This window comes from Balaenoptera ricei, chromosome 10 (assembly GCF_028023285.1).
Source record: "Balaenoptera ricei isolate mBalRic1 chromosome 10, mBalRic1.hap2, whole genome shotgun sequence".
Lineage (NCBI taxonomy): Eukaryota > Metazoa > Chordata > Mammalia > Artiodactyla > Balaenopteridae > Balaenoptera > Balaenoptera ricei.
This window is the reverse complement of record NC_082648.1, coordinates 25,255,565-25,277,734: the sequence shown is the minus strand read 5'-3', so window position 1 is coordinate 25,277,734 and position 22,170 is coordinate 25,255,565. Positions and strand designations below refer to the sequence as shown.

General features: G+C 39.6%; 1 protein-coding gene across 4 annotated transcripts in view; it reads left to right on the top strand.

The window, feature by feature from the left end:
- Positions 1–22,170, top strand: part of TMTC1 (transmembrane O-mannosyltransferase targeting cadherins 1) — a 261,149-nt gene that overhangs the window by 193,223 nt on the left and 45,756 nt on the right. For 3 of the 4 annotated variants that reach the window (XM_059935565.1, XM_059935562.1, XM_059935564.1), the window contains 2 exons: positions 5,930–6,043; positions 19,927–20,070. In XM_059935565.1, the coding sequence (XP_059791548.1) occupies positions 5,930–6,043; positions 19,927–20,070 (258 nt within the window). The remainder of the gene's footprint in view (positions 1–5,929; positions 6,044–19,926; positions 20,071–22,170) is intronic. The other variant, XM_059935563.1, reaches the window with a different exon arrangement.

Genomic DNA, 22,170 nt, shown 5'->3' with positions numbered 1-22,170 from the left:
GTCTTATCAGTTTATTTACTGTTACTATATCATTATCATTGTCACCATCATTACTTCAGGGGTTACTATAGGGACCTGTTGCCCTGTGGGTTTTTTTCTAGGAATTGTATATCACTTTTAGGCTTCAGATTCTGTTCCATCCCTGTCATACCCCCCACTTCATTGCAGTTCTCACGGACTACAATGGACTTGTTCCCTCTTACTGCCCACTGCTGAGGTCATTCTGTAAACACAGGGGCATGGAAGTTCAGGAATATAACTTCCTCCTGGTTTCTGTTGGCTTAATTCATTTTTTCTTTCACTTTCAATAGTCAGTGCTTTTATGAGAAACTTTAAAATGGTTCTGCCCTGTGTTAAATCCTTTCCTTGAATAAAGGTACTAAGATTGATTGTGTTTTCTAATGATGTTTACTGCTTAATCAGTGCAACTCTGAGGATGGATTTTGGCAGACAGCATTTTATCTCAAGGATGACAAGTTAGTGTTCAAACCCTGTACAGCTGATGCCGGCGATTTTAAAAAAAAGGAAAACAGAGAAACAAAAAGCTCATTGACCTTGCATGCAGAGACTTCCGGTTTTTTAGATGGAAGCATGTAGGAAGTGAACAGTTGATTACTAAAACACAGGCATTCCACATATGTGCTTAAAGAGACTTTGTGTCTTGAGAGGCCTTTGGTGATCAAATGGAATTTTGTGTAATGTGCAAATCAAAGCTATCAATAATTTTTAGAAAACGTTACCTATTATAATTTATTTATGTCCTGGGAAAACTTTTAAGTATCTGAGACTTTAAATTTATTCTTTTTCCTTCAAGACCAGATGTTTATATGTATTCATCTTTCCTGAGTAATGTTCAAATCAGTTGAACATTTACCAAGAATCTTTGAGGCAAGATAGGATTAGTGGCTGGTGTGGAGTCTGGAATTAGGCTTTCTGGCTTTCCTCCAAGTTCTACCATTTAATAGCTGTGTGATCATGGGTGAGTTACTTAACCACTCCATGCCTTAGTTTCCTTATTTTAAAATTTAGGAGTTTGGGATTAACATATACACACTACTATATATAAAATAGATAACCAACAAGGATGTACTATATAGCACAGGGAACTATGTTCAATATCCTGTGGTAAACCATAATGGAAAAGAATCTGAAAAAGAATATATATATACACATATACATATATATGTATAATTGAATCACTTTGCTGTATACCTGAAATGAACACAACATTGTAAATCAGCTGTACTTCAATTAAAAAATAAGTTTTAGAAAAGGAAAAATTTTTTAAATTTAGAATAATGATAGTGTCTATCTTCTGGGTGTACTGTAGGAATAAAAGAGTATGTGAAAGATGCATAGGGCAGTATGATAAACACTGTGTAAGGCTTTCAGATTATTGCTCTGCACTGTGTTCTAGGACATGAGAGAGCAGTGGGTGGGGCGAGACACTAGAGGAGCCTGAAGTCTGGATGGGAGTCAGACACATGAACACATTTTAACGTAATGTAGCAGGTGGTAGACAGAGGCAGAGCAGGGTGCCGTGTAAGAGCAGGCAGGTGAATGGGACCAACCCAAGCCTTCAAGGACCGTTCTCTTGTAGGCCTGAGCTCAGTCTGGAAGGATAAGGAAAACCTCAATTAGCCATAATGGCCAAAACCAAGAGCTGGCCAACTAAGAAGAAGTTGCCGTGGTTCTAGATGAGGTGATGTCCTTGACAGAGACCCTGTTTCTGTTTTCTCCTCTGTTCCAGACTATCAACCCATTGACCATCCTAGGTCATATGGTCTCGTTGAGGCCTCTCTAATTATATAGAGTGGTTTTGCTTGGCAATACTATGAACGATCTTACAGAATATCTTAGGACAGACCTTTGTGTTAGAGAAAATCCAAATTTCAGTCAAATTCCAGGGTTTCCAGCTGAGGCCTCCTGTCACAAAAAAGATCCCACTGAATGATGTATTTTTAGGAGATACAGATGGACGTTCCCCCTCACAGCTTTGTACTTTTATTGGCAAAAACCTCACACACAAAAGCACAAGAACCCAGCACTTGTGTCTCATCAGAGGCTCAGAGAGAGAGCAGTTTGTCCAAGATGAAATCGCTGTGAAAAGGAGGTGTCAGGTTTGAACCCAAATCTGATATAAAAGCCAAAGAATACATATACTTCACCACACCTGTTTTTTGCTTTATGTTTTCTAACTTAAGTTAATCCCAATATAAACAGAGAAAGACAGACAGAGAGACAGAGACAGACAGAGACAGAATGAGAGATGTTCATAATCATAGGTGCAAGATACATTTTCTTTAATTCTCAGAACAGGAGATTATTCTGCTATCTAACCTGAGGAGAGGGTAAGTGCATAGCTCCTAGTGACAGCCCAGACTTTTATATTTTGGTACCAAAATAACACAATTTGATGAAATCTTTTCTTCCCATGCCCGCAAATCTTCAAAATACTTAGAAAGACAAAGCCAGCATGTTTTCTTTTGCATCCAGTTTGGGGTCTCTCTTAATCCCATTCATGAACTATTTAAGTGATCCGCGGACCACCAGTTAAGAATTTATGGCCTAGATCTTCTTCCCTCCCTGTAGGAAACACATTTCTCTTTCCTCCTCTCTGAATTGCTGAGCCAGAGAGATAAGCAGACCTCCCAGGGCAGAGAACATAAACCAGGGATTGGCAAATTCCTTCGTAAAGGCCAGACTGTAAATATTTGAGGCTTTGTGGGACCTATGGTCTCTTTTGCAGCTGCTCTGCCATTGTCTCGGGAAAGAGGCCGAAGACATCTATGTAAAAAGGTAAACACATTGATATGTCTGTGGCCCATCAGGCCGTAGTTTGTTTACCAGTGAAATTCTAATGTTTCTAGTATCTTGCGGTACCTTTTTGGTTTATCAAACGTTGACCAACTTCAGGAATGATTCTGACCTTATATTGACCTTGGTTGAAATCTCTGCTCAACTACTTACTCAGTCTGTAACCTTAGAAAATGGTCTTAATCTCTCTGAGCTTCAATTTCCTCATCATATGGGAGGTACAGTAATACTACCCATCGGATAGGTTGTTGAAAGGGTGAAAGGAGATAGCCCATGGAAATGGATGCTTAGCTCAGCACTTGATTCAAAATGAACCTCCATAAGCACTGGCTAACCTGATTGTGGCATTGGAAACCTCAAGTTAAACAGGGTCACAATTGAGGAGAGCCATAAATTCTTACTTTCCTTTCCTGTTAACCTCTGGCTGAACATTTTTTTTAATGTTTGTTTTCTAATCAGGAATTTGGGGGTGATTCTCCTGACCTATTGTTCCAGTAATGCCAACAAAACAAACTGATGTTCTACAAACTTGGAGAGATACCTGATAGAAGTGGCTTGATATCTCTGTTATTTGCCAAGTCTTCTGCAAACGAGAGGTGTGAGGGAGAAATGCAAAGTGCATGAATTAAGATCCTGAGTTCAGAGGGAGACCTTAATTCATAATCCTTGTTGTAGTTATTAATAGGATTTGGGATCCAGCCCCATAACTTATGAATCCTACATTTCCTTATGGAGTAAATATGTGTAAGGCTGCACGTTCTGTTAAGACAGTTGCGGCGACTCAATCACAACATCCCAAAAGCAAACTGATGAGACTGACCCCGGAAGGAGGAGCAACCTGGCCAGTCAGAGTGACCTGGAAAATTTTGCCTTTGGTCAATTGTTTATTTTCCTTTTTTCACAAACTGTTTATTGTAAAATGAGAGACTGGAAAAGCATAGCAGTAAAATATCACAGAGAGAACGTAAAGGTCAAAAACAACAATGGGAAAAGCAGTGTGTTCTTAGGATTTCAGTGACTCCACCCATGCCTGCTTGCCTGCTACAAATATGATTACTTCCATCCTGCCATCACTGAACAATGCCCTCGTCTTAGCAAGGACGCTTTTCCACAGGCTGAACTTGGGTGAAACATGGTAGAGCACAGAAGGGAGGATCAATTCCAATAAATATGCCAGTTATATCTATGCTGAAATCAAAGTTACTTTAAAATCTCCCTGTACCATGCACTATTTAGATCTGGATAGAAAAATCAGACACTTTCCTGTATAGAAATTGGATTTTTTAAAAAGCCATTACTATCATCACTCTGAACTTGGTCCTGCCCCCATGACATAATGTACTTTGGGTAATGTCCATTTGAAATGTTATATTAAAATTCTAGCTTTATGTGTTAGCTGGTGAGCTTCACCATAAGGTAATTGAAGGAGATTGATGATTTCACTGGAGCACCCAAATGGCAGCATTTGTAAATCTTTTGTCTTGGGTCAGTCGGTTTCCAGTGAGAGGATTCCTCCAATCTCCTCCATGGAGTCCAATCCTGGCTTCCAGTATGCAGAGTTTTACCTGGGGATAATGGGGTGAGGGAGATTCCACTGTTCAGAATATATATTTTCACTTAATCTACCTTGGAGGTACAGCTCTTCTGGCTCTCAACAGTACCTGTTGTTCCTGATTTCTCTGATTCAACTTCTCTAGAGAGTAAACGTCCTGCCTTTTGCTGGGATGGGGAAAGAATAGAGGAAATAGTCACCTGGATGTGCCTGGTGGGGAAGAGGATCTGGGGTCTAACTGCTCTTAATACAGAGCTACAGCCCGTCTGTTTCCAGCCACACCCCACACACAACAGAACATCCTAGCTACTGCCTTGCATTTGACATCACCATAACAGCTCTGTGTAAGTTGAAGTCTGCTGCTGTCACGTGATGTTGCCCTTGGGTTGGTTGCTAGCTGCCCACACTCCCTGTAAATTCTCTCCTCTGGAGAGTTCCTCAAGCACTTGGTCAGTGGATTTTAAGTGGAACAGTCTTTGCTGGTCCTAAGGGACTGGGCTTTTTTTTTTTTTTTTTTTTTGCCTTTGAACATTTTTATTTATTTCTTTTTAAATTAAAAACATTTTGTTTCTTGGTTTATAACGTTAAGGGGCTGTTATTTCAACAAAAATTCAACAAAGCTTACAATACCCTGACGTATTATCCTAACAGGTTTAATTTGTATGGAGTTCCCCTAGTGTTCTTACCTTTAAATTAAAAATTAAATGAAAATATGTCACCTAGAAGAGGAAGTGCATTTAAAGTTCAATTGCCTGGAAAGTAGGTTGTTATCCTTTCTACTTCCTCTCTCTCATCACCTGCCCCACTCCAGCGTTTAACCCATGTAGGTTCTAGGAGCTTTCTTTCCAGACAGCCCCCAAACCCATCTACCTTCATCACTCCCCTGCCACCACCTCCTTGCAGGTGAGGCAACAGGGACTCTAGGAGCAAAGTCCTCGGGTCAGAATCCCATCCCTGCCAGTTACCAGCTATCTGATCTCGTGCAGGGTAACTTTGTGAGGCAGTTACAAACGACAGCAGGTCTTCCTCCTTGTGTCATCTTCAAAGCTTCAGTGTTACCCTCTGGGGCTCCCCAGGTATTCTGTTTTACCAGCTCGAGCACACTAACACACTGACCACTTAAGCAAAGTTTTTAACCTTTCTGAACAAAACCTCCTTTCCTTATCTGCAGCTTGTAGAATAATTATACCTGTCTTTATTTTTTAAAAAATTTAAAAAAGGCTATAAGTGAAGGAAGGAAGGAAAAAACTGAATTAACCTGAGCATGCCGGGTTGTTCCCCCAAAGACTCATCTCTTACCACATCCTGCCACCTCTGCTTCATGTGCAGTTAGCGTGTTTGTTTAGTTGTACACAGTTGTGCACAGCCTTCACTGTTTACCACAGAAGCATGTTTAGTAACTCATATAATCCACAAATTTTGGAAGACTTGGCCTTGATGGATGCAATGGACATTTCAAATACAGGTTCATGAAACTGTGAGTAAAACATGAAAGAAACTGACAACATTCTTAAGCAGTACTCTTTGTTACTCATTTTTTTAAAATTTATTAATTTTTAGGTCTGGAGTTCAGACTCTGCCCCACAATGCCAAGGTTCACTACAACTACGCCAATTTCCTGAAGGACCAGGGTCGGAACAGGGAAGCCATCTACCACTACAGAACGGCCCTCAAGTAAGCAGCAGATGGGTGTCGGCTGTTGTGTTTCTTAGGCCCTTGTTTATTTCACTCACCCCTCCCAGCATTTGGGGGGTTGTTTGTTTCTCTTGACAGTGAACATCTCCTTGGAGGTGGTATAGATCCGGGACTCCAAGTCTTTTGGCTCAGTGTTTGAGTCTAAGTCTACCTTGCTTTTAACTTTTAGTGTTTTCTTGTAAAAATTTCCATTGCTACACATTATGCAGTGAAGTGACACAGTTGAATACACATATACAGACCAATAGAAGTTGGTTGTCAAAAACATACTTGTAAGTTCTCAGGATATTTACTCCAGTGAATTCTTCCCAGCTTAGGCTTCCCTCTTTACATAAATATCTAAGAGGGTTTCTATAAAGACATTGGAGTATAAAAATAAAATACTCTGATAATTGTATTAAAGAGAAGGAAAATGAGAAGACACTTGATACCGCATTGTGAATATGTTAATAAGGTATGTATATACATAAATATATATACAGTATATGTTTTTCTAATGTTTTAAACATTTTTAAAAATTTAAAATATGAACAGCCCTGACACTCTCATTATACTCATCCACTGAAAGAGAATACACCAAACATGGCTTTAGAGATGACTTTTAAGGGAAATTCAAATTTAAGGTCTGGTTACCAGCAGCTGTCTGCATTGCCCTTAGGTACTCTTTTAAATTGCAACTCTGACTTTCAAGGTAGTCTTCCCTAAGAGATCCCAGATAGTAAATGTATTTAACCTGGAATGTGTGGAGTCGTGATAAGCAAACACAGCCTTGGAATCTCCTAATGTGGGCAAATCCTCTCCTTTATTGAATAATGTGAAGCTCACAGGAGTTTTTCAAAGAGGTTTCCATGCCTCTGCAGTATGTCCCACATTTGGTTGAATTTTCTGATACTGTTTCATTTTGGGACATGCTCTAAAATATGTGTACCAAACAAATCATACATTTCACTGAAGTTCCCTCTAAGGATTGTCTCAAAGCTTAGTTTGAAATTGTCATTCTTAAAGTAACTGACCTAATTTTTAAAGTTATCTTTTTGAACAGTGTTCTACCTAAGTATGTTGTTCATCAATCACATCTTTTAGACTTTAGGACCTGTTATTTAGTATTCAATATGGCAAAAATTTTAAACTGTACACATGAAGTTCCTTACTAAATACCTTTCCAAAGATTACAAGAAATATAAGTTCAAGAGGAATAATTGTAACAAAGATTTTTATTGAGGAAAGAAGTTTTTATTAAGAAATAGAAAACATTTTTAAAGATTTAATAAAGAATCATATTTTTCACTGCAAGCCAGTTTATGCAGATATTTCCAATGCTTATCTCTGGTTGGTGAGATTATGGTTTAATTTTTTCTTTATACTTTTTATTGTGCTTCGGATGTTCCACGATGAGCATGTATTATTTTTGAGATGAGGAAATGTTATTTTTAAAAAGGCATGTTCCCCCCGCCCCCCAAAAAAAATGATACAGATGAACATATTTACAAAACAGAAACAGACTCACAGACCTAGGCAGTGAATTTATGGTTACCAGTGGGGAAGGGTGGAGGGGAAGGATAGATTGGGAGTTTGGGATTGACATGTACACACTGCTATATTTAAAATAGATAACCAACAAAGACCAATTGTATAGCACAGGGAACTCTGCGCAATATTCTGTAATAACCAGAATGGGAAAAGAATTTGAAAAAGAATAGATACATGTATATGTATAACTGAATCACTTTTCTGTACTCCTGAAACTAACCCAACATTGTTAATCAACTATTCTCAATATAAAATAAATTTTTTTTTAAAAAGGCATGTTCCTTCAAGGGACATTTAAGCAAATAAAGTGTGTTTTGGCTTTAATAATTAATTAGTGTTTCATGATTTTAGGTGGCATTCTTAAAGGGAAGAAAAGAGCAGTAAGTTTGCCTGAAAAATATTGGTTGGAGGGAAGTATATCAGTATCTTTGTAAATTTGTTTCATTCTAACAGACTATTTTCTGTGAAGTTCAAACAGAAAAATAAGGCAGACCTTAGGGCACAACTTGGGGAAAGGGTATAAATTAAGCAAAATTCTCCGGCAGCTGACCTTACAAAATTACAGTAGCTGGTTGGGACTTCCACTGTCAATAAAAATAAATGTTTGCTTCAGCAACTGTGCTTGTGGAAGAAACTTGTCCCTTGAGAAATGGGGTAAAGACAATTAAAGCTAAAAATATACTGCATAGTAATTAGTGAAATATTTCATCATCTCAGACCAAGCTCAAAATATTTCTGATTTAAAGTATCATCATTTTTGTTATGGATACCTCCATGGTACATTTTCAATGGATGTGGTTTTTTGTGTTTTTTTAAAATTTAAGTAAATTGTCACTCTTTGTGTTAGAAAAGGAAAATACTGGGACTATTCATCATTTTGATGATTATTTATCCTAGGTGACTGGAAGACTGCCCTTACTTGAATATAACTCTTTCTCTGTGGAGGTTGCTAACACAGGGATTCCTCCCCTCCCAACTGCTCCACCCTACTTCACCTTTGATGTATCTTGATGTTTTCCACATTTGCAACAGCAATAAAGAGAATAATTAGGGAAATGCAGGATTAAAGGTGGTATTATCTGAAATCAGCCCCAACAGTTATTCATTCCTGTGGTAATGACTGTATAGATTCCAAAGGCAATGGTGAAATTAGTCATTAGGATTGTATCTATACCAATATCTTTTTGGCTGGCTTACAGTTCTAAAAATAACACTATATTAAATTGGTAATTATATATGACACGAATATTCTTCTGCTTTTTAACTTCATTCTATTTTTTAAATGTAAAAATACCACGGACTGACTTCTCCATTTTGGTGCACCTCATGTATTACATTTCTGTAGTACAAGGGAGATCTCCCCTGAAAAATGCTGCAGCTGAGGATACAGAGTCAGATTAAGACCCAAATCATCAAAAAAAGTTGTCAGAATACTTTCCTTAAGTCCTCCATAAACACAAATGTAAGCTTTCCTTTCTGTGAGGAGTGGCTCTCATATTTATACCTAATGGGGTGTTATAAAGTTTGGGATTCTTTATGCTGGAAAATCAGAACACCACTGGTGGAGCTACCATATGCCTCCACAGCTTTCTGACCATTGAGTTACTCTCGACAAGGTTTCTACTATTTTCACCTCGTATAATGGGAGCAGAAATGTTACTGGAAGGGGGGCCCCTTCCCAGGCCCGGAACTGGGCTCTTGTCTAACACTCAGAAATGAATTGTCCGAGGAGACACATGTGCTGACAAAGCAAAAAACTTTATTGGGAAGGGGTGCCTGGGCAGAGAGCAGCAGGGTAAGTGAACCCAGGAGAACTACTCTGCCATGTGGCTCGCAGTCTTAGGTTTTATGGTAATGGGTTAGCTTTCCAGGTTGTCTCTGGCCGATCATCTTGTTTGTGCCCATATTTGGTCTGACTCAAGGTCCTTACTGGTGGTGTGCGTCTCTCTCAGCCAAGGTGGATTCTAGCATGAGGGCTTCTGGGAGGTGGGCAGGACATACTATGGCATCTCCTCCCTCCTTTCGGCCCCTCCTGAATTCTCCTGGTTAGTTTTTGATGGCAGCACTGTGTTCCTTATCGGGACCTCCTGTTGTGAGACAACTCATGCAAGCACTTATTAACATGCCTGGCCAGGGTGGGCGGTTTCGGTCAATGGTTCCCTAACAGAAAGTCCACCCCGCCATTCAGCTCTTCCTATACAGAAACTCACATGAAATGACTCATTCAGTAAGCCCAAAAGAAAAGATAGTGGCCCTGCCCAAATAAAATGCAGAAGATATTGAATGTGTACTTGGCCGGTAGCTTGTTGATTACCTTAAAAAGTCAGTTAAAAGTGAAGAATCATAAAACAAATCATGCTCACTCTTGAATGTTTTATTGTACCCTAAAATTTGACATGTATGTCCATTCACCAAGTCTTCTAATGTCAAACCAAGTTTTTTTTTGAGTAAGAGTCTACTGATTAGAATCTGCAAAAAATACAACCACAGTTCATTTCTGTGGTGATCATTTTTAAAGTAGAATAAAAATGTAAAGGCTATCTAAGATTTTTCTGATTTTTCTCCTCCAGTCTTTTACAATTTTACATCGAATTCAACAGCAATTTTTTTGAGTGACTTCCCTTTTTTGAGTATTTCCAGAGTACTTTTTAGTTTTCATAAAAATCACAACTCTCTTTTTTACTTTTATATTTTATCAGTTTGCAAGGTATTTCATTATATTGTGCAATTGCAATAAACAACTAGAATAAATCTGTTAATAAGAACAACTGGCTCTTAGCAGTCATGTAGCTTAACTTAAGGGAGCAGAAGGGCCCAGGCTTATAGAGAAGGTTTATTATGTTATAGGCATCCACCAATATGTTTTAGAGAGAATAGAGAACATCTGCAAATCTGATGACACAATTAAGAGACTTTTAAAAGAGTCTTCATTATAGGTGATAGAGTCTCATGGAAATTGTTTTTCATCTTATAATTAGATTTCCTGCAAGGCTCAATTACTGGTTGGTTAATACGGGCTGGTCATCAAGAACCCTGAACCTGGGAATGAGAATAGAGTTCACCTTTGTTCAGGTGGATCAACAAAGTCTCTTCACTGTCAGCAGGAAAATGCCCCATGTTCCACTGAACATTTGTTCACTTAGATGTCCTCTTCCCTCCAGCCTCCACAGTAAGCCCCTGCCATACCCAGACTAGCTGATGCACCCCAGGTGGTTGGATATCAGCCACATGCAGGATTTCATCCTTAGAAAAGGGCTGTGATCCTCAGTCACCCAGATAGCTATTTTCTTTTCACAGGTATGGTTTCACATGAAATACACAGAAATCATCTAAGATGTCCCCCCTCCCATAAGTCCTATTGAGTAGGAGATGCATTCCCCTTCCCTGAGGGAACTCAGGTGTGTTTTTGGCAGCCTTGGTATCCTTAGAGGGGCCTTGTCCACTCCTAATGTATCTGCTGTTGATGTTTTAAATAGAAAATCTGAAGGGAAAGGAAACTGTGTTCATGGGGGCGGGGTGGGGGGAGGTGGGTTGAAGTCCCTGACCAGGCTCTTCTTATTGGCATAACTAAAAGGAAAGAAATGTACTTTTAAAACTCCTGTACAAAAGAAGTCTACAACTGATATTTAATTGGCTAACGCATTGGAAAGGAGAAGCTAAAATCTTTCTGATTGGAATTTTTTAATGCATAAAATAGAGACTTGTCATGATAACGGTACCCACTGCTCTCATTCTTTGTATTCCCTCCTGTGTGGATAAGTGGAAGTCTACAGAGACTTCGTTAGACTATAATAAGTGTATGTGGGAAAAGGAAGTAATGAGACAATGATTATTGAAGAAAGCCATATTGTTAGAGTGTAAAGAAATCTAACTATGTCTAATGAACCCACTGCTCATTGATGTCCTGAGTATATCAGTAAGGTTATTATAATTCCTTTGAAAAATGTTGTCTATAAAACTGGTAGAGTTTGAACTTTTTTTTAAATCAGGATTTAATGATTATTTAAGAAGTCCTTCTTTACCCAGGCTATTTTGAATGAACATTTAAAATAACTCTCATGACTACAGGTGGCCTTAGATACCAGCTGCCATGTATTTCTGGAAAGATTGAAAATTCCAACACCATTTGTTAACCAAGTTTAACAAGTGGAGAGGGGTTCTTCCGTTGGTGTGGTACTTTTATTTATAAATGTCTAAATATGCTTTCCAGTAGCACAATTGAAATCATGTTTGTTCCTTTTTGTTGATGAAATTATATTCTCACTATGTATATTTTGTGTTAATTAAGTCTAGCAGCTTTATTCACTAAATCCAAGAATTTGATTTAGAAATTCATTTAGAAAACTAGAATTTTAGTCATATTGTGGCCATACTTATGGACTATATTTCAAAATGAAAGTTCTATAATTTATATTCAAAAACATCTGCTCTCTCTTTTTTCTGCCTTAAACCACCATTTCACTTCAAAACCTCACTGCAGTTCCCCAGGAAACAAAATCCAAGGTAGAGATTAGCAAGCGGGAAGTTCATTAAGGAGTGCTCTCTGGAACACCAGGGAAGGAAGCCAGGGAAGCAAGATGGGCAGAGGGAGAAGGAGAGATACAGTGCATTCGCAGGGGCTCAGAGGAGCCCTTAGGGAGCTCTGGAGATGGGGTGGCCCCTCAGAGTTGTCATGAAAGAGATGGAACCTTTATACCCCCTATCAACCAATCACTGGCCCCAGGCAGAGAAGAGTAGCCTCGGGTAAAGCAATGCCCAGAGAAGAACTCAGCTGTGAGCTGTCAAGTGCCTCAGACTTGAGGGGTATCTGGGTGGTATAAGACAGCACCCACTACACTGGCTTAATTTATGATTTCTTATATAAGTAAATATGACAGTTCAACAGAATATCATTTAGATTTTCTGTTAAAATGAGAATAGTGGTGTTACCTACCTCATAGGGCTGGAATAATTCACATGCAAGGTGTAAAGCAGTGTCTAAATACCTGGCCATGATAAACTCAGTGAATGTTATTCATACACCCCCAATCTGACCACTTCTCTCCGCCTCCACTGCCCATCTCTCTCACCTGGATTACTGCAGTGTTCTCTGGCTTCCCCCATTTTCACTTCTCCTTCCTCCCTTCCTTCAGTCTGTTCTCAACCCAGCAGCCACAGGGAAGTTCATAGTAATCCTGTGCTCAGAACGTTCTGCTTGCTTCCATCTCAGTCACGGTGAGAATCAGGGCCCCTGCAGGGGTCTCCACGTCCTGCACCGTCTGGTCCCCCTGCCTCTCAGACCTTACCTCCTACTACACCTCTTGCTGTCTCAGCTCCAGCCATGCGGGGCTCCAGGCACATACCAGTCGTCACATTCTTATGGCAACCAGAAAAAAATGCACGACCTAAAATTTGAGAGTTACATTTTATTCGGCGGACAAAACTGAGGACTTAAGCCCGAGACACAGCATTTCAGATAACTCTGAGAGACTGCTCCGAAGAAGCAAGTGGGGGGATCCAGGATGTATAAGGGTTTTTGCAACAAAGACCAGGTAGTCAGAACATCAAAAGATTACTGTTAATTAAAGAAAACCAGATATCTCAAGTTAAGGAATTTAGTGCTTTTCTGTGTATGGGAAGATGCAAGAGTCTGGGCTCACTGAAATCATTCCTTTGATATGCACCTGAGCTATCTGGGGCCTGTATCCTGTGCTTTCTCATCCTGAGTCTCCTCAGGGTCCACCACTGGGGGTGGCTGCAGCAGTTGACTGCTAGACGGTGGACATCCTGTTTCTATCCTGAGTTCCCTCAGGGCTCATCATCTGGGTGGCTGTAGTGTGATGGCTAGATGGCCACAACATCCTTTGTTTACTGATACAGCAGGCAACATTTTTCATTCACACCTATTACAGAGACTCTGTATTTGTCCTTCCTTCTTCCCAGAACACTTCCCCTCCTTCTCTAAATGGCTGCTTCCCTCCCTCCCTTCAGGACCCTCCAGGTGATGTCATCTTGTCTGCAAGGTCTACCCTGGTCTCCCTGCCAACCCCAGCATACCCTGTTCCTCTGCTTTGCTTCAATTTTCTCCACTGCAGTTTCCACCCTCTAATATGCTTACACACATTTAACACCCCTAGCCACTGCCCATTCCCATTACATGCCAGTGGTGACCCCCAATTCCTGAGGTGGATCTTTAGGATACACACGCCTTTCTCTCCCCACCCCTCCTGATGTCCTTGGTTGGCACTTATTAACTGCGAACATGGATACACTCTTCCTGCCCACCACTGTCTTTTTTTCCTAACTCAATCTAACAGCCAGAGTGCTATTCATGCTGCGAAGTGTTATTACAATAAAGATTCTACGAGCACATTGATCTGTCACATAAGACTTTGAATCTCCTTATAACCTTGGATGTAGCTCTTAAAATTGTGCGTGTCTGGAATTCCGTTTGGTGTTGAGCGTATCGGAAAGGCTTGGAGGAAATTGCTCTGGTGCCTTTGGGGATCATTTGCTTCAGATGATGAAAGATTGACAGACTTTGTTGGAGTGAGTGCTTGACAAGGAACATTCCTACATTCTTAAAATGAAGAGGGCCAAATGTCCTTCACATCTGAGCACCCGTGGTGTGGGACAAACAGATGGATACAAGACAACTTGAGTGTTCATTGGGTTAGTGATGAAGAAATAATGGAGGTTATTTTGACTGATGGAAGCAAGTCAGAGGCCTTAGCAGTAAGGAGAATGATTTTTTGGAGGATGAGAAGTCCACGTGAAAGAAGGAGAGCTGGCAGCTTCCTGCTGGCATGGGTTCATTAGGGCTGTGGAGAGAGCCAAGTATACCCACCCAGAGGTCCTGTAGCCAACCCCAGAACATCAAATGTATGGAGTGTATCAGGTATGAAGGTGGACATCTTATATCCACCATCCCATTTGTTCACCCAGAGAGTTAATATGTTATGGACCTTATTGTTATAGAGAGGGCAACTAAAGCACAGACATAAGTTCAAAATCACACAGCAAGAAAGTCACCCATGGCTTCTGACTCCAATCACAGTTATATTTCCACTCCACCAGAGTAATTTCCCATTCATCTGCCGCAAAAACCAAAGTTCACCATGGTCACCTGAAGCCCTTGAGAAAAGTTAAAATATGTTCACTATTTTCTATTTAAAAGAGCAAGGAAGTATTTAATTCAATACATTTCCCAACCTCCAGAGGAAAATTCTCAGGAATCAGGAAAATACAGCCACTTAAAATGAGTCATTTCCTGAGGGCGTGGTTTTACTCTAAATTGTCTTGAAAAATCAATTGGGCGGAGTCCTTCTGGATCGCTACTAGAGGTCATCCATTGTGAGAGATCAGATAATTTAGTTGGTCCCTCACTGGAGTGTGTCATACTTCCCTAAATTGCATTTGAGGTTTTTTCGAAGACTATCTAATGGATGGGAAGGAGTACGGTACCAAAAGAAAGTGGCAAGACTTGCTGCTGGGTGTTAATGGCTATTTCAGACAATTAAAGAAGCAGACTGGTAAATGATCAATGTCATTCTGGTGCAATTTAATGACATGATGATTCAAATTTTATAATCAGGCACTTGAGAAATGGCAGGGACTAGAATGATTGAAAATATGCTGCGGCTGCTGCTGAATCCTGAAATGAAGTTTACTTTGGGTATTTTTTAGTTCCGTGAAATTTAGATCTCGTGGTTGAATTTTTTTCCCAGTCATGTTTTTCTTTTGGATTCTTTTTTTTCTCAACAGGAAATAGAAAATAAATATCTGACCTTAGCATACTTCACCTCAAATAAATTAATGTGTGGAATGAAAATCAGATAAATAAATCAGGGTGTGTATATTCTGAAAGGAAATTGCAAACTGGAGCACATGATACATACACTCTTGCTTGAACAATGAAATGCCTTAGAAGGTACTCAAATAATGAAAAAGTAACAGAATTCTAACTTTTGAACAGAGTGTACAAAATTTAAAGTAAATAACTGAATAAAATATAAAACTAGACTTTAGTCATATACATCTTATCTCTATGGATCTTTAGTTGAGATTGAAGCTTAAGAACAGTAGATCGGAGAGCATGTATCTGTGCCTTAAACACTGACTGAATGTTGTTACTTCCAAATAGCTTCCCATAATACTGTGCTTTTTAGAGATACCATGAGTATTTTGTATGGCAGGAGACAGGTTTTCCCAGCGAAGAAGAATCTCAGCCACGTTTCCCGAGTATTGACTTTATTTCACTTCTGTCACTGAGAAGTAGTTCCTATAGGATCATAGCTGAATGGACTGGCCCAAGGATAGAAAGGGAAATTATTCTGAATGGAAGCTCTAATTGATAGCAGTATATTTATTTGCTGAAGGTTGAATGACTCATGGATTGTTCGGGAAAATACATAGATTTACAGGAACCATCTGACTTTTTAACACTTAAGAACACAACTCCTGAAATATTTTTTTTTAAAAAGTAATTTATTTTTTCTTTAATTTCTCCCATCCCCCATTCCTCAACTGTAAAATAGTACAATAATTCTACTTGAAGAATTAGAAGGTTAAATGAGATAGTATATGGGAAAGCACTCTAAAATGTAAAATATCACTAATACATACTAGGTTTTTTTAGACCCATTTTCTTTTGCTCCTGCCTTCTGTTTTTCACTTAGGCAACTGTTCCCTCACAGTGATGATTTCCTGTTAACATGTTGTTGATATTCATTCTTCAGAGATAAGTTGCCTGGGAATGGAGGAGAATAATAATGTCCTTAACTACCTACTTTATTAATTCTGCTTAAGGAAAGGCCACCAGATAAAAAGTAAGAAGCCATTAAATGCTCAAATGGGAATATAAATCATAGAGAATATAAATTGAGAATATAAATCATACAATACTTGAAAAATATTCTCTTCAACTCATAGAATTGTATCTCTATACCTAGATTTATTTTTTAAAGAGAAAGAATAAACTTCCTTATACCCCAGAACTATTTGACAATATTATACATTTTCCCTATAATAAATTTTAAAAATTTAACTCAGTGAAATTTTTAAAAATAATAATAAGTAAATAGCAAGAGAGCCCCCATATACAATATAAATGTTGAGTAAGACTAAGAAAGAAAATCCAGTGGCTGTTCGCACTGGTCTTAAAAAAACAGGCCTGAAAATTACCACTCTCCTTCTTTTCAGTGAAGCTTTTGTCAAGGTTCTTTACATGGGGAAGGGAATAATCACTACCAGAACTTTTGTAAAACATACCTGTAGGCGTCAAAGTCAAGACACACTTAATTTATCCTGACAATTGATGTAGCAACATAGACATCTCTTAAATTATTCATCTTTCTAATAGAAAATTCCCCTCTTGGAGACCTCAGGGTTGAATTAGACCCAAGCTCATTTAAACAACTTTATTTAAAAAGTAAACACACAAAAATAAGTTTCGTCCTTGCATAGGTCTTCAGTAAACAAGAGAAGCGTATATGTTTTAAGAAAATGTCTACATCTATATAAAAAACAAAATTAAAAGTGATAATTTTTTCCTGACCTGATTAAAGAATCCTTTTCATGAAATTCAGCTTTGTTTCATAAATAATGTAATGCTTGCTCATGATTAAGTGAACCTAATCAGATGCCCAGAGGGAAGGGCTGTTGCTAGCAGATCTTTACTATTACCAGGAGTAAACAATATCACACGTTTTCCAGGTGGAGGGCTGTGAGTGGCAATAGATTCAGTAAATCACAGTAGATGTCAGCAATCCCCTTCCTGGGTGGGTTGGGACTCTGCTAACACAAAGCCTCTTCGCTGCTGTGCCCGACCACAAAGCCCTGTCCTAAGCTTGGAGCACAAGGCATGCTAAAGACCTTTTTTTGCCTCATAGTATTTATATTTGTTTCTCTTTACTTCCCTTCTCACTGCTTGTTTCTGTTTTTGAGAGTTCAGTGTGAACTTACGTTCTGTTTCTGGTTTGAAAAAAAAAGAGAAACCTTTTTGTAGTCAGTGAACTTTGAAAGTATTATATCAATACATGCCATTCCTTTAAATTTATTTATTTATTTATTTTTGGCTGCGTTGGGGTCTGTTGCTGCTGTGCATGGGCTTTCTCTAGTTGCAGTGCGCGGGCTTCTCATTGCGGTGGCTTCTCTTGTTGCGGAGCACGGGCTCTTGGCGCACGGGCTTAGTTGCTCCGCGGCATGTGGGATCTTCCCGGACCAGGGGTCGAACCCGTGTCCCCTGCATTGGCAGGCGAATTCTTAACCACTGCGCCACCAGGGAAGTCCCCATGCCATTCCTTTAAATGGCAGTGGGATGGTGACAAAGTCCAAAAAGGCGGGCTGATAACCAGCGGGAGAGGGCAGCTGCGTGACAGGGAGCCCATCGTAGATGCTCTTATTGAATTTAGACTGTCCTTTCCCATATTTAGTGCTTTCACCTCAAACATTTATTTTGAGGGCTCCAAAGCCTATAAAGAAATGAGGAAAAGACCAAGTTTTAAGAAATTGCCTCTTCTGGGAAGGCAGAGGTTACCAGGATGCTTTCTCTTGCTGTTCGTCATCAGAGAAAAAATAAGAACTGTTCTCACCATGTTCACAGGACCCCCCCCCCTCTTAAATCTTTTGGAAGTCAGAGAGCTTTGCTCAACATCCAAACATTTTTTTTTTAATTGGAAGAATTAAAGTCCTGGCTGTGATATGCTCTCTGTAACCATTCCCAAAGTAATTCTTAGACACAGCTTCCCAGGAGGCTGTTCTGGGCATGGAATGAGTGGGCAGGTACGAGAGCATCTTCTCTTAGCTCTGATGTCCTGTAGAGGCATCTGTGAGAGAGCACCAAGGACTTGTGTACCCCAAGAACTGTGAGGGTGGGTGTTAGGGGACTGGTACCAGGTACCCTCAGGTTGTCTTTGCTAATTAAAGGTGACCAGAAAGAAGCAAACACGTTGTGTGTGTGTGTTTTTTCCCAACTTCCTCTCATAATGTATCTCTCCCAACAGCCTACAGAATTATTGTGAATAATTAGGGCTTTCAAGCCTTGGGAGGACGTAACATTCATCTGAATTGATTCTATTCCTTGTCAATCAGGAGGAGCATTACACAGATTGTCTTCCTGAAAATACTGAGGGATGCTAATAGCTGAGCTATAAGGCAGTAAGGAAGGGAGGATTACATGGTCCAATAAACTTAGGAAACTCTGGGTTAGGCAAAGATTAAAAAAAAAAAAAAGCTATGCAGCTTGTCTTCCTTGGCCTTTTAATAGGATCCCCTTCTGTCCCCAAATTAAATTGATCTTCTTAGAAGGTACGGAACAGGCTGGGAGGGGACAAGCATGGCATTTGATTGTCAAGAAACTTGACAAGTACAGATCCTGTTTTTATTACTTGGGCATTATCTTGCCTTTCCTACATTAAAAGCCAGCTTCACAGGCTTATTCAAAATCCTCTGGGTGACAGAGATGGAGCGAACCTGTTTGACGACTAAATATGTCTCCTCTGAGCGCAGCAAAATCAACTCAGCTGTGTATGCAGCAGCAGGCTGATTTACCTTCCTTATAGTTTCTAGTTAAGGAAGTAAATTGATTCTCTTCCTTTCTCAATCACCATAAATTTGCTTTACTGATGTGTACGCAGTCCTCCTTTACATTTGCTTTTGAACATTAGGATCGCTGTTTTCACGTCATCGTGCCTTTTTAAATTTTTATATGTTAGGATTTTCATTCCCAGACACTATCAGAGCAGGTGGTGTCAAATAACAGTAGTGGGGAAATGAGACAAAATGGAATAGGAGAGTCAAGATGGAGAGCCATTTGAGGGAGAAAGTTTATTTTTATGGGGAGACGTTTGTATCACCTTCTCAATAATGGCGGTTTTATTGATGCTCCAGTTCAAATATATTCATGAAGATCCCTCATCCAGGGAACTCCCAACATCTTGTGTAAATAGTGGGCATTATACAGGCAGCTAGTCAGCAGTCCCGCTAGGCCAGAAAGTCAGCACCGGTGGCAATGAGGATTTTCAATCAAAGGAAGTTGAAAGTAGGCTCCAAGCTGAATTTATTTAACCCCGGTAGCTTTGCATACTATTTATTTTTGCACTCTTTGGGGGTAATTTACTTATGCCACCATGTGTCAATTATGTGCTTTCCTGCCTTGTTTATTTGCCTGCAGGTGCACAAATGGTTGACTGTTAAGATGTGACATAGACATACCATTAAAATAAAGGAAGAATTCAGTGTTTCATTTTTGTTGTGGCATACCTGGGGTGAGGAGTGGGGGGTGAAGAACAAGCAAATTGTGACCAACTCTGAAGTTTTTGAACAATCATGGCTTAATATTTCTAATTGTTCAGGTTGTATCCGCGCCATGCAAGTGCCCTGAACAACCTTGGAACACTGACCAGAGACACAGCAGAGGCAAAGATGTACTATCAGAGGGCTCTCCAGCTAAATCCACAGCACAACCGGGCTCTTTTCAATCTTGGGAATCTCCTTAGGTAAGTAGAACGTGTACCTTTGATCAGAAGACCTTGTAGTTTCAAGAAATCCTTTCCTTTTCAACACTCATTTGGTTGTGGTGTTGTCTCCTCTTCCTAGGGCAGAATAGTTAGGGTTTTCAAGTGTTGGGAGGATGCAATACTCATCTGAATTAATTCTATCCCTTATCAATCAAAAAGAGTATTTCCCAGAGTGTCTCTCTGGAAGTATTAGTTCTGGGAGATGTTCATATGTTGTCTGTAGAGGGCTGGGAAGAGGGAATGGCTACACGGTCAAATAAACTTAGGAAATGCTGAATTAAGCAAAGATAGTTCCTTTATTGCCAGAATCCTTAATATGCTAAATGCCCTGTGAATATTTAAGAAGGGAGTATGGAATACAGCATTTCCCAAAGTCAATCATTTTTGGTAGGCATTTCCCAAGAATTTCATGAATATACTTGGGAAAAGTGCTGGTCTAGGAAAAGCAGCATGCTCTGAAGGTGAGCCAAAAGGCAAAACCACAGCTCATGCACAGTTTGTGCTATAGGTAAGAAACAAACTGAGGCTTTCTTGGAATTAGCAACGGTGACTCTTGCTCTCTGAAGACCTCCCAGGCATAATCACTGGTGTTTGCTTTTCACTCACTGCCCTGGAAAAGACTGATGGTGCAGTTAGTCTCCCTGAAGACAAAGGGGTACTTTTGCATCTTGTATTTCTATTAATATAAAGTCTAGGCAAGTTGGTGATGGCAACGGCAATGGTAGTAGTGGCGATAATCATAGTGGAAATGGTGGTGGCTATGGAATTTAACTTCTACGCCTTAAAAAACAGATTGACATTAGAGAAATGCAAATCAAAACTACAATGAGGTATCACCTCACACCAGTCAGAATGGCCATCATCAAAAAATCTACAAACAATAAATGCTGGAGAGGGTGTGGAGAAAAGGGAACCCTCTTGTGCTGTTGGTGGGAATGTAAACTGATACAGCCACTATGGAGAACAGTATGGAGGTTCCTTAAAACACTAAAAATGGAACTACCATACGACCCAGCAATCCCACTACTGGGCATATACCCTGAGAAAACCATAATTCAAAAATAGTCATGTACCACAATGTTCATTGCAGCTCTATTTACAATAGCCAGGACATGGAAGCAACCTAAGTGTCCATTGACAGATGAATGGATAAAGAAGATGTGGCACATATATATACAATGGAATATTACTCAGCCATAAAAAGAAACAAAATTGAGTTTTTTGTAGTGAGGTGGATGGACCTAGAGTCTGTCATACAGAGTGAAGTAAGTCAGAAAGAGAAAAACAAATACTGTATGCTAAAACATATACGTGGAATCTTAAAAAAAGAAAAAAGAAAAAAAAAGTTCTGAAGAACCTAGGAGCAGGACAGGAATAAAGACGCAGATATAGAGAATGGACTTGAGGACATGGGGAGGGGGAAGGGTAAGCTGGGACGAAGTGAGAGAGTGGCATGGACATATATACACTACCAAATGTAAAATAGATAGCTAGTGGGAAGCAGCCGCATAGCACAGGGAGATCAGCTCTGTGCTTTGTGACCACCTAGAGGGGTGGGATAGGGAGGGAGGGAGGGAGACACAAGAGTGAGGAGATATGGCGATATATGTATATGTATAGCTGATTCACTTTGTTATAAAGCAGAAACTAACACACCATTGTAAAGCAATTATACCCCAATAAAGATGTTAAAAAAAAAAAAACAGATTGAAAACATCAGAAATGGGAATAAAAGGGTGAACACGGTTGGAATCAGAGAGCAGTGATGCATTTATCTGTGCTTGTTAGGTTGCTGACGACCCACACACTTACTGAATTGGTTTCCTTGTCTCTGAACTTCACAGAGCACATTTGGTACCTTTAGGGCTAGTGGTTTGCTTTGTTCTTTTATCCTCTCCCTAACAGGATTGGCTTAATTGCCTCAGTACCTCAGTGGATGCATCTTCTTCACGTTCCTTTTTACTCCTTGAATTTTATTGTATTTATTTTTTTTTAAACATCTTTATTGGAGTTTAATTGCTTTACAATGTTGTGTTAGTTTCTGCTGTATAACAAAGTGAATCGGCTATATGTATACAT